Raw genomic sequence first — 13,081 nt, 5'->3', positions numbered from 1 at the left:
TCGGAGTCCATTTATTTCACCTTGATAGTTCTTGCACCTTTTGCCTTATATAATGCCTAAGACCGGGCAACTTCTCTCTTAATTGCCTCAGGGTGAGTAGGTCCTTTCCTTTCCTAACAGTACTCTCTAGGATATGGGAGTCAAAGGCACAGTGAGCTGACTGACCCCTTACTGTAACCCTTGATGGCTGTCAAGATTGACATTGACAGGTGCCTCTTTTGCTTCAGTGCTTTCCTATGTTCCGGCTTGATTTTTTTTTTTAAATATTTATTTATTTTTGAGAAAGAGAGAGAGGAAGAGAGAGGGAGAGAGTGGGGAGGGACAAAGAGAGAGGGGGACAGAGGATCCGAAGTGGGCTCCGCACTAACAGCAGAAAGCCCGATGCGGGGCTCGAACTCACAAACCTTGAGATCATGACCTGAGCCGAAGTCAGATGCTGAACCATCTGAACCACCCAGGCGCCCCTTGGCTTGATTCTTTGACTCCGGTTTCCCCACTTCTACTCCCTCTTCTTTCTTTCACCCTGCTGGTGGGATTTCCCCAAGACGTACTACTGGATTATGCAGACAAATACCTGGGATTGTAGAAAGGAAGCAGACTCACGTTTGGTGCTCATTTCATGGAAAAAAGCAACCTGGTGAACTTCTTTCCATTTTCTTACAGACTAAGCCTCTGTTTAAGATACCATTGATTAATACTTAAGCACTTATGTTTCAATTGTTGCTCTGCTTCCAGAATAAGCAAAAAATTACCCATTTCTCTGAAGACTGCATACTTTTCCAGACAAAAGAAGTGTGCTTCCTTAGATATTTAAAGGCTTCATCTTTCTTGAAGGCCACTGTGCTGCAGCTTTTCAACACTCAGGATGGGGAAGAACAGAAATTGTTCAGGTAAGCATAGGAAGAATGCCAGAAAAAGACTGTACCTAGGGTGCAGATGACAAGCTTGTAGACAAGGTCACCTATTAGACAACAAGTTCCCTGACAGCAGAGATAATAGTCATCTCTGCAGCACATAGCTGACAGTTTGTCCACACGCATCATGTTTCCCCTTAAAAGCATGTTGTCAAGGCCATTATGAACTAGTAGGCACTTACATGCTATACAAATCTTACTAGATCACAGGATTTTGAGTTGTAAATGTCTTCTAAACAATGCAAAAGTGACTTAACAGATATGGGATTGTTAGTCTAATTCAGCACTTAACTGGTCCTGCTTCTAGATAATGGTAAGGTCTTTCCTTAGCAAGAAATAACTCTAGAAAATGTTGGAAATCCCCTGACCAATTCTGCCCAAACTCTTGGAGCAGGTAACCTCATTTCATGGTAGCAGATGAGATCCGTTGTACAATGCTACATTTTTTTAAAAATGTAGTTTCTGTATGTTTTTTTTTCCTCTGCTTGCATTTAATTGATTATTGGGGATCCAGAAGAAAAACAGTGAGCAATCAATGGATTGTTTTCTCTGTAATGGTGAGAACTGAAACCAACACCATTTCCCCCGTGATAAATAATACTGGGAATATACTAACCCAGGTGGCTTTTTTGGAAGCAGAATACGAAATGGAGATCAGCGTGCAGAAGGTTTATTACGGAGTGCTCTTGGGATTAACATCTCTGGTTTGCAAAGGAAGGAAGTAAAATTGGGCAGAGAAAGAACTTGAACTGTGATAACAGTCTCAAGGAAAAGTATAAGCTGACCTATAGGGAGTTCCAAAGCTGGGATGACCCTTCAGAATTGTTCTGAGTTGAGGTAGAACAGGCCCCAACCTCAGAGACTTTATGTATCACACTAGTAAATGGATGTGGGCTGCCTTTGAAGGGGGCATAGTACAGTTATCTACTGCTGCATAACGAACAACCCCAGACTTAGTGCCATAAAACAACAACTGTCATTTGTTACTATTATCTCAATAGTTTTGGATGTTGACTGGGCTCAGTTTGGTGGCTTTTAGTTGGGGTCAGGTTGTGGCTGGAGCTGGAGACATCTCAAAGGCTTCCTCACATGTGTGGTTTTTGATGATGCCTGTGGCTCAACCTCAGCTCTGGCTGCTTGCTGGAGCATGGACTTTCTATGTGGTCTGACTTCCTCCTCACGGAGAAGATGTTTCTAAGAGCATTCCAAGAGCAAAAGCAGAAGCATTTCAGTAGAAGCTTTAAAGCCATTTATAACCTGGCTTCAGAAGTCACACTCCATTGGTTGAGGAAGATAGAAAAGTCCACCCAAATTCAAGGGGAGTGGACATAGATGCTATCTCCTGATGGGACAAGTGGCAAGGTCATATTGTAACTAGAGCATGTAGGAAGGAAGATACTGTTGTGGCCACTTTTGAAAAATATAATCTGCCATAGGGCATGACTTTGAGTGAGACCACTATCATTAAATGATGCAATCCTTGTAAGGTGTTAGCAACTGAAGGCTCTCTGCCATAGTAGTTTTTCAGCAGCTGAAAAATCAGTCTCTTATTCTGGAAGCAAATCTGGGCATTTAGAGCATCCATACTCTCCTGCCCCAGCATTTTTTTTTTTCCTTTTACAGCTTTATTGAGATGTAATTAACATGTAACATTGTGTAAGTTTATAGGACAACTATGTTGATTTGATACACTTAACATGCTGCAAAATGATTACCATAGTAGCATTAGTTAACAACTATATCGCCTCACATAATTACCATTTTTTTTTTTTTTTACGGTAGGAAAATTTAAGATTTATTCTCTTAGCAACTTGCAAGTATGTAATGCAGATGTTAACTATAATCACCACAGCATCTCCCTATTTCCCCCACTCCCAAGCCCCTGGCAACCACTATTCTACTTTCTGTTTCTATGAGTTTGGCTCTTTTAGATTCCATAGATGAGTAGAATTATACACTATTTGTCTTTATCTGATTTCTTTCACTTAGCATGATGTCCTCAAGATCCATCTGATGAGGAGAGCAAAGGCAAGAGAAATGTAGCTTAAATTAAATTTCTTTACAGCATGCAGCCCAACAGATACCAGAAACATGCAGAGTGTGACCTTCCTCAGGGAACTCATGTCTGCCTTAACGTTTATGTTTTATTAAAGACTAAAGTAACTTTAACAGCAGCTAGCCCCTCAAGGTCCTGAAAGCCTTGCTTCCAAATTCCTTAGAGACTTATGCTATCCCTAATGCCCACTAATTAAAAAGTATATAACCAGTCACTCCTCACAATCCAGCTCTTCCTGCCCTCGGGTCCTGTCCCTGTGCTATAATAAAATCACCTTTTTGCACCAAAACATCACAAAAATTCTTTCTTAGCCATTTGCTCTAAACCCAAAACTTCCAAATTTCATAATTTCATCACATCCATGTTGTTGTAAATGGTAAGATATCCTTATTTCTTGTGTCTGAGAAATGGATCTTTCCACAGTTAGGAAAGCTGAATGCTCATTCACATGCTCTCACTTTCTCCCATGTAAGAAATCACAGCCAAGAAGATCTTTCTTGACCTTATGCTGTTTCACCTTGGGGAAGGGGTGAAGTCAAACTGTTAACCGTTCTTACCCTCTCCAGTGTGTCCACGCTCATATATATATATATATATATATATGTATATATATATATATGTTTCTTTTCTTTTCTTTTCTTTTCTTTTCTTTTCTTTTCTTTTCTTTTCCTTTAGTAGTGCTGCAACTTCCCTCCACTGGAAACTTGGACTTCCACAAAGGCCTTCCTGTCCATAGATGATGGTCTATGAGGTGTTTTCCAGGGATTCCCAGACTGTAGCCATGAGGGGCTAGAGTGGTTTACAGGCCACTACAGGACCCACAACTGGAACTGAGGTCTGTATGCCTATTACCTGACCTACAGGTGGGTGAGACTCCTTCAGGTCCCTTAGTGAATTGTGCCGTTTGCACAGTTCCCCACAAAGGCACTCTTGTCTGTGGATGGATGTCTAATTGTTGTCGTTAGGAGGAGATAGAAATATGAATGAAGAATGTCTTATTAAGCTGTCCCTGTGTTAAAAAAGTTTAGGGACCATGCATATTTTTTTTTTATCCCTATATTTAACAATGCTGAGAATAAGAATAAAAATAACTTAGCTGCTTACTCCAGGAAATGCCTTCTCCTGAAAGAAAAGACTCTGAACCAGCAAAAGTAGCTTGCTCATCAAAACTCACTTCAAGACTCTTGCTTCACTGGGGCCACCAATCCAATTAAACACTGCCTGATCCCAAGTAATTCCTTGCCTTACCTCTCCAGACTCAAAAATCATCCAACTCAGGCCCTAAAACACTAATAAATATCATTCCCGAATTTACCCATTTTGAGACACTACTAAAGCTCTGCTAAATTGGTATTCTTCCTTGGCTTTACTTGGCCAACTGGCTATTCTGGTGGCCTTTTAGGGAAGCTGACACCTGAGAATGAGACAGTGTACCCTCTGAAGAACCTGGTTCTACAGTGAGTTGACAAAATGAGAATGTTGTCATTCCAGGAAAAAAATTGAGCTCTTTACTAGTTTAGCCACTGACAGCATGGAAAGTCAAATTCCTCCAACAGAATCATAAATCTCGGGATTCAAAAAGGCTTGAAATTTATCTAGTCCAATCCATCTGCTTGGTACAGATGGAGAAGAAGCTCAAATTTGAGTTCAAATTAGAGTAAATTTTAGAGACTCCTTCAGTACAACAAAGAGTTTTGGGATTCCTCTCTACTCTCTTATCTTCCCTTTTCAATCTCTTCTTTTCCCCAGCCTTAGGACACCTTGTCCCTGGTTTTCCTCATTGCAGACAGCTAGAGAAAAGATCAGGCCTCCATTGTGTTTTGGTGGAGGGTGTCTGTGTTGCCACAGGGCTTGGTGCTGGGTGTTTCCAACAAAAATGTATTTTTAAAATACCTCCCATTCCAGGAAGCTAAAATCTGGTTTCTATTATCTGAAAGGCCTCATTAAAAGATAAATATTGTCATATATGCACCTGTATTTTTGAAGCTGAAGGAAACTGACGGTTAAATTTTGGGAGTTCAATCTCATAAACAATGGAACAGGCTTTCTAGTAGTGTAGGCCTTCAGATCTGCTGCACTCTGAGAATTCTAGAAGAACTGAGGGAAAAAAAAGTATTTTATCTTGTCTTTACTAGAAAAATAACTAGATGGGAGGGTTCTGGATTAGAGGGTTTTTTTGAACATTTGTCTTTTAGCTAATTTATCCTTTTAAAAATGTGATTACCAGATCCTTAGTATATGTCAATTAGCTTGAGATGTCATTGACTTGAAATAAAAAATATATTTGATATATTGTTTAGAAACAACTCACAGGTTGCTATTCACATATTGGTGAGGGGGAAAAAATCTATGTGTGCACATGTGACAAAGATCATTGAAAATATTTTTATAAATAAGAGTGAAAAGAAGTTGCACATGGCTCCAAAGAGTTTCCCACTGGGCTCTTACTGTGTGAAGACCAAGTGTTATACAGAACTGGTGACCTTTCATGAGTCTGAGGATTTCTTCCTTTTCGTTTTTTCCCCACTGTTGGCTACTTGCTTCTCCCACATCACAGATAATTCACAACAGATGATTCCTTTGTATAGCTTTTATTTTTATGCTGGTTTAGGTCTTGTTATTACCCATTATTTTCAATTGTAGGGTGTAGTAATCCACCCCTGGACAGTTTTTACATGTTAGTAAGTCTGTATATGCGTGTGTGATGGTGGGAGCATGTCTTTGTAGTAATACCAAACACTCTGTATCACACTGCACTGAGTTCAGATTTTTTTTTCCAAGCTACAACAAATGTGAATCTTCTAAATTCATATTAGAAATATAGATGCAGCTGTTAGACATTCTTTTTTAATAGGACCCACACAAACTACACCAACATTTTGTTCCTGAGTTTTCTTTATCTTTTTTTAAAAAAGTAACTTGTGTTTCACATGTAAAAGAAATCATCAGACTTTTGGGTATTTTTTGTTGTTGTTGTTAGTCTACTTTCAACACATTAAAAACTTGAGGTGATTTGCAAAATCACATCCCTTCTCGATGTGAGATGGGAAAATTAGGAGCTCCAAATACATTTTGTACACAATTCTACACAGTTTAAAGATATATTATATATTCAGTCCTGGGTCCTAGAAGTAAACACTTTTTCCTGTTTTACTCATAACTCTATTACTAAGTAATCAAGTTTAAAAAAATACCCAAAGGTCATTCATAAAAACGTTCAAATTTTCTACCAATAAATTTTATATTAACATTAAAAATTTACTATTTTCCTTATGAAGGTACATTAAAAATCCTGTCAGAATCATGAGCACCCCTGTGAAGTACAATTACATTTGTTCCCTGCCTCCTCCTCTCCACCAACATTTCCAGTCTCCTCAGTATTTAGATACAAAATCTAAAACATTGACAATAAAGCAATCTTCCCTCTTAGGACTTTGGCAAGTCACTCCAAATCAAAAGAAATATTACCTATAATGTTTAAATTTATTTTTAAATGTATCTGTCCCACGAGACTCTGATTTAAAAACTGCATAGTGATCAAATAGAATATTGCTCTGTATTGAGCTTAAGAAAGTATATCATTAAAATCTCTCATTAATTAAATAAAAGGATTTTGAAACAGAATGTGCATGATCATGCAATCTTAAAAGTCTGGAGAAAAACTTCCAAAATGATTTAATGCAGAAGCAACTGCAGAAATTTCAAATAACTATTCTGAAATATGAGGAAAATTATCATGGCATCCCTTTTTTTTTTGTCCTCTGTTGAGCTTCCTGTCTCTTATCACACTTGCCCCAAACCAGAGTTGTGATTATCCTTAAAAGATGAGATTACACTTTTATCTTCTTCTGGAGCTACACATTCTCTCTGAGTAAACAATTAAGTATCAGAGTGTATTGGCTATGAAACCAGACTACCAAGGATAGAAGCCAAGTGTAATCACTTAGCAAGTTACCTTTCCTGTGCCTCAGTTTACTTATCTTAAAATAGAAACAATAATAGTATCTAACTCAGAAGGTGACATGAGAATGAAATGATTTAATAAATGTAAAGTACTCAAAAGAACGCTTGGTACATAGTAACTGTTCAATAAAATTTGAAAAACATTTTGATAATGATGACTTCAAAGATGAACTTTGTACCAATAACTCTCAAATTTCTATCCCTATCCTCCAGTTTTATTCATTTTAATAATATCAATTTTTTTAAATAAAATGAAATCTGGCCTTATCTTTAAATAAAACCATGCTATACTCACTTATCAGATATTTATTTAACATATATCATATGCGAGATACTTTTTCCCATGTCAGGGACATAGAGGCAAATAATTCTTTGCTCTCTATTGGGTGAGAAAAACAAGTGAACCTTACACTACAATGTGATAAATATTTGGATTTACTGAAGAGATTCATCTGAATCTAGACTTTCGCTCAAACATTGTTGAGTTACCTACTGATACTTAATAAATTACCCCAAAACTGGGCAGCTTAAAACAACAAATGTTTGTTATTGCGTGGCTTCTGTGGGTCAGGAATCTGGGCACAGGTCAGTGCATACTTCTGGCTCAGGGTCCCTCAGAAGCTCCAATAAAAGTGTGAGCAGGGACCAAAGGAGGATTTACTTCATAGGTCAGTCACTCATGTGGTTGTTGGCCAGACTTATTTCTTCAAGGATTGTTAAACTAAATGTGTCAATTTCTTACTGGCTGTTGGCTGGAAGCCTCACTTCCCTACCATGTGGCCTTCTCCACAAAACAGCTCACAACATGATAGCTGGTTCTCCTCCACCCCCACCCCCACCCCGAGGGCTCTGAGAGAGTGAGCAAGAAATGCTAGCAGGACTGATGTCAGTCTTTTTGCAACTGAATGTCAGAAGCGATACACCATTATGCTAACCATATCCTATTAGAATCAAGTCATAGGTTCAGCCCACAATAAATGGAAGGGAATTGAGGTATGAATACCAGGTGGGGATCACTGGGGCCCATCTTACAGTCTGCCTACCTCAAATATAATGAATTATATTTATCTTTTTTGTTATTTTTTATCTTCTTCTCTGCCTTCTCTACTTTCTCCTATTCCCTCACCATGCATAGATGTACTCACTGCAAATTATCGTCTCTCCACTTCAGGAAAGCCACAAGATTCCAATAAGCAAGCTCAGAGAAAACTATTAAAAATATTTTATATTTTGAATAGCTTCAAAGTAAAATTTGAGTGAGAGAGAAATATTCAATGACCATACAGTCATCACAAATAATTATGGGAAATCCATACAGAAATTTCATTAGCAGCTATCATTATCTTGGGGAAAACATTACTGGACCGCCGCCAACCATCAGTATCACACTCAGAATTATAGCCTAGATCACCATGTCAGGAAAATAAGCATGGCCCAGGAAACGGTAGAAGACTCTGGTGCTAGCTCTACTGCATGAATCCCCTGGGCAAACCATTTACCCTCTTTGTGCTTTGATTTCCTTATCCATAAAGTGGTGTGATATGCCCCTGTCACAAGACTCTCGTCATTTTTGTGCTAATACATAGCGTGATTCATTATATGCTTTGCAAAACTGCCAAGTGCTGATGAAGATGAGACATCATCATCATTTTGTTTATCATTAGGTCTAGAGACATTTTTTCTTATTGGGGTTATTAACATTTTACAAGCTCAGAAAGCATCACAGAAAGCCGCATTTCTTTCCAAAGGGTGTTTTCTTTCACATAATTATGGAATAAGATACTCATTCCATAAAAGATTTCATGCTTTAGATCTCCATTTTCTCCTCTCCTCACCCCCACACTTACTTACACTCCCCCTACATTCTCAGTAAATTGGTTGTACAATCTGTCCTGGCATAGCCATTAGACAAATTCATGCCCATCAGAAATGTAAACACAAAGACTAACATTTTTATAATTACAATTAAGATTAGTTAAAGATAAAAGCAATTTATTATGAAGGGTTTTATATATCTTTCAAATTTCACTTCTAAACATTTAAAAAAATTCTTTCAGACTAATCCAAAGTTGGTGATAATCCTTGGATCATTACTTAATTTACATATCCCTGAACAGGCTGATTTAGCCCTGTAGTTTGTATCTATCCTTTTGTTCCAGAACTACCCAAGTTAATTCCATGTACATGTGGTCAGTTAGGCTCTGGGGGGTGTCCTGATTAAAATGTGGGAGAGGAAGTGTCCTAGGAAGAGTCCTGAGACTCTGCTAGAGCACATTTTGATCATATGTCCCATGAGTAACAGCTATGTGAGCACACTCCCACACAGGTATAATTTTCAATTTATGAATTAGGTAATATTAATCTGTATTAATATATTACATATATTATAGAATATATGTAGTCTGCAAATAAAAGCCAGATCAAATATTGTGAAAATAAAATTTAACTTTACCTTTATTAATGGTATGCCAAACCTTTTTTTCCCCTCAAATTATAGAGATTTGATGTCTACACAGTTGTTTATTAATGCCTTGTAAATTAACCTGGCATTATAGAATCATTTGCTAATATTGAAAAGTATAACATACACTTAAGGCTAGATTCATTAGTTATAATAATTATGTATATCCACATTTCAAATAGTCATCTTGAAAATTTTTATTTCTGTTTTTTTTTTAGCCTACATATTGGCAGAATTGATTGGCTCAGCATTAATTTATTTTCTTAGTATGGCTGAAAAGGCTCTCCTTTGAGGAGTAGGGGAAAAATCATTATGGCATTTTCTTTATTTTTTAAAAAATTTATTCTTGCCTTATAAATATTGTCATCAATCCAAAGTTTCTTTCCAAGAATCTTTTAAAGCTATTGGTCCACTAGTGATTATTAAACTAGATGATATAGTCTACAAATCTACTTCCCACCAAAGAAAACAGCAACATGTTGTGATACTCAGAAAACACAAGAGCAAAGATGTCATCATTATCCTTCAAAACAGTAGAGTTCAGCTGAAATGTCAGCTGAGTAAAGTACCTACTTACTAAATATTAGCAAAGTTTAAGCTTATTATTAAAGATAAAAATAGATATAAATAAGAGTCTTTAAAAATATGTATATTATATATATATATATAGAGAGAGAGAGAGAGAGAGGCGTAAACACATATACACTCAGAACTGTGCATGCGTGTCCACTTCAATTTGGAGACTACTGTAGTAGATCCCTTTGAGGTTCATCTGAGTCCCCAGTGAGCCCTGGGCCAGCATGGGTTATGCAGAGTGAACAGAGGAGTATAAGTGGACAGAACTCTGGTCTTCCCACCTGGCTGCAATGAAAGAGCTCCAAGTTCATTTATATTATATTTTAAATACTGATCTTTCTGATAAATTTCATTGGAATAAAGAATTATACAGCTAAAACATGGTTGAAACTTTCCTCTGGAGACTCTAGAAGCCCATGATCCACAGTCTGACAAATGCTTGAAACTGAACACTGAACAGTAAAGTTGCAAAGATAGTCTTTTGCTAAAGAGTTACATATACCAGTTTTTAAAGTTCCTCGGTTTTCGGGTTGATGGGGGGTGGGAGGGAGGGGAGGGTGGATGATGGGTATTGAGGAGGGCACCTTTTGGGATGAGCACTGGGTGTTGTATGGAAACCAATCTGACAATAAATTTCATATATTGAAAAAAAAATAAAGTTCCTCGGTTTTCTGTTTCTTAAAATCTTTCTTACATGCAAAATCACAGCCTTAGATCTAAAAGAGAAAATACTTTAACCAAACATGGTACAAACATTTTGAATACAATTAAATGCTAAGTAAAAAACATTGGTTAAAAAATGCATTCACCTCTTTCCTTGATTGAGATATTAAGTAAAAAGTTTTCAACAGATCACATTAAAGCAAAGCTTAAAAAAGGATATGGTTCTTGCAATATTTCAGTGAATTTAATCTTGGTTTGTTTAGGGGCCTTGGAAATACCAGCTAACTCATGCATCTTCAGATAATATAAAATCAGTGGACTCTGACCTCCAAAATTGAACAGTACACGGTTAAACTCTGGACCAGTGCTACTATAATGGGACTGTAAAGGAGAAAAAAAATCAAGTTAATTATTACTTTTATGTATTTTTAAAGAGCTATAAATAAATGTAACTGTATTATAACTATGAATATAGTTATTATCTGGTATATTAAAATAAATAAAAAGAAATTCCGCAAAGCACCTTCTTAATGAGAGACATTTATTACAGTATGAGTCTATGAGTTTGTGCAGTAAGGCTCTTCTAGCTTTTTTATTTATCAGCTTGATAAATAGGTCAATAGACATTATTTTGCCTGAAGAACAGAAAGAAAAATGAAAGAGGAAAATGAACAGAGCTCCAGAAAAAGGGACAGGAACAAATATGAAGACAAAAATGACCAAAACCTCCAAACTTTTGTGAAAAACATACCCAAGAAACTTAACTCCAAGTAGGAAAAATACTCACCTAGACACATCATACTCAAAGTGCTGAAAGACCAAGACAAAAAGAAATTTCAAAAGCAGCAAGAGAAAAACAACATATAAGGGAATCCCAATAAGGTTTAAAGCTGAATTTTTATCAGAACAAAGGAGGCCAGAAGGCATGTGGATAACATAATCGAAGTGCTAATGGAAAAAAAAACTGTCCATGAATTCTCTGTCATAAATATAATTGCTCCAAGATTTTATTACTGACTTCTTGTGGGATATAAGGTCAGTATAGCAACAATTCATACATTAAGTCTTTCCTCCCTTTTTGTAATGTCTAGATGTGAGATTTATTATTGATTCCACTTCCTGTGAGGAAATAAGATTTTATGCTCATTTGCTTTTACTGATACATACAGTTGTCTTGTGTTTCTTTTGCTTATGGTCACTTTTTCATTGCTTTCCTTCAGAGATGCTCCAGAATTATTTTGAGTAGTGGGACTATCATAATCAAAAGCAATTCTCTGATGGTGAAAACTCAGTGTCAAAATCAGACATGTTTTCTATGATGTAAATCATTTACTTCGTCTCAATCTCCCATGGAAATTCACATAAGGTTATATCTAGCCTGATCTTTAAATTGCATACATAACCAGGACAAGCTTTGTCTAGATTAAAAGGAAATACTACCTGTCTAGAAAGAAAGATGTTTCATGACCTTTTCCCCAGATTCTGCCTTGGATACTGTAAGACAGAAACTTGATCTTACTGAAATTCAAGACATAGACATTTGTTATTTTTTCCACAGTTCTCCTTTTTTTACATAGGAAAACCACAGTTAATACCTACTTCTTCCATAGAAGGACCACTGATTTTTAAGGGCAGTTCAACTCGATAATAGCAGAGCTAGGCATTAAGTGTATATCCAGTGTTTTGTGGAGCCTTAGCCATTTTCTTAGATACTTTAAAGCAGAGGGTTTGAAGTGGTGCAAAGAACTCCTAGAGATATTCCAAATAGCCAAAACAATTACCAGGAGCCTCACTACTTCCATCTGCCCCACAAAAGATAATGGTAGAAAATTATCAGAAAACTTTAAGGTCCCATAAAACAAGACCTATATAGTCAAGAGTCAACTTAGTACTAAATCTTAGAACCAAGGAATCCCATAAACTTTGAAAGAGTCACAGGAGATGAGCTAGAAGGAGGAGTTTGGTGCTTCATTGTTTTGTTAAGTTATTAAAGGATAATTGCTGTCAATGACTAGAAAGGTAAACTTTGATTTTTGAGGTTTGAATGTGCATTCTGCCGATGCTCATATGGGCATTCGGAAGCCACAGGCACCCATTCGGCATCTGGACAACGCTGGTGCTTAGAAAATTCTTTATGTTGCACTGAAAACTGTCTCCCTATAGCTTTCACTTACCAGTAAATGTAAGAACTTTATGGTTTGTATTGGTAAAACAATTATTTTGAGCCACACAGAAAAAGCCTAATCCTGCTTTCCTACAGTAGCTCTCTACATATTTGAAAACAGTTATTACAACCACCAGAGTCTTTTCTTTTCTAATGGAAATGCCTTTAAATATTTTGGTCATTGCTCAAATATACCATTAATTATATAATTATAGTCCTTAATTATCCTGATTATTTTCTATTCAGAACTCTTTTGTTTGTCTACACCCTTTTATAATGCAGGA

At 36.7% G+C, this 13,081-nt stretch overlaps 1 protein-coding gene across 6 annotated transcripts in view; it reads right to left on the bottom strand.

The window, feature by feature from the left end:
* FAM227B (family with sequence similarity 227 member B) overlaps nucleotides 1–13,081 on the bottom strand; it is a 213,586-nt gene that overhangs the window by 31,601 nt on the left and 168,904 nt on the right. For all 6 annotated transcript variants that reach the window (XM_042988909.1, XM_042988907.1, XM_042988906.1 and 3 more), the window contains one exon: nucleotides 10,854–11,014. In XM_042988909.1, coding sequence (XP_042844843.1) covers nucleotides 10,854–11,014 — 161 coding nt within the window. The remainder of the gene's footprint in view (nucleotides 1–10,853; nucleotides 11,015–13,081) is intronic.

This window comes from Panthera tigris, chromosome B3 (assembly GCF_018350195.1).
Source record: "Panthera tigris isolate Pti1 chromosome B3, P.tigris_Pti1_mat1.1, whole genome shotgun sequence".
Lineage (NCBI taxonomy): Eukaryota > Metazoa > Chordata > Mammalia > Carnivora > Felidae > Panthera > Panthera tigris.
This window is presented reverse-complemented; position numbering and strand designations above follow the sequence as displayed.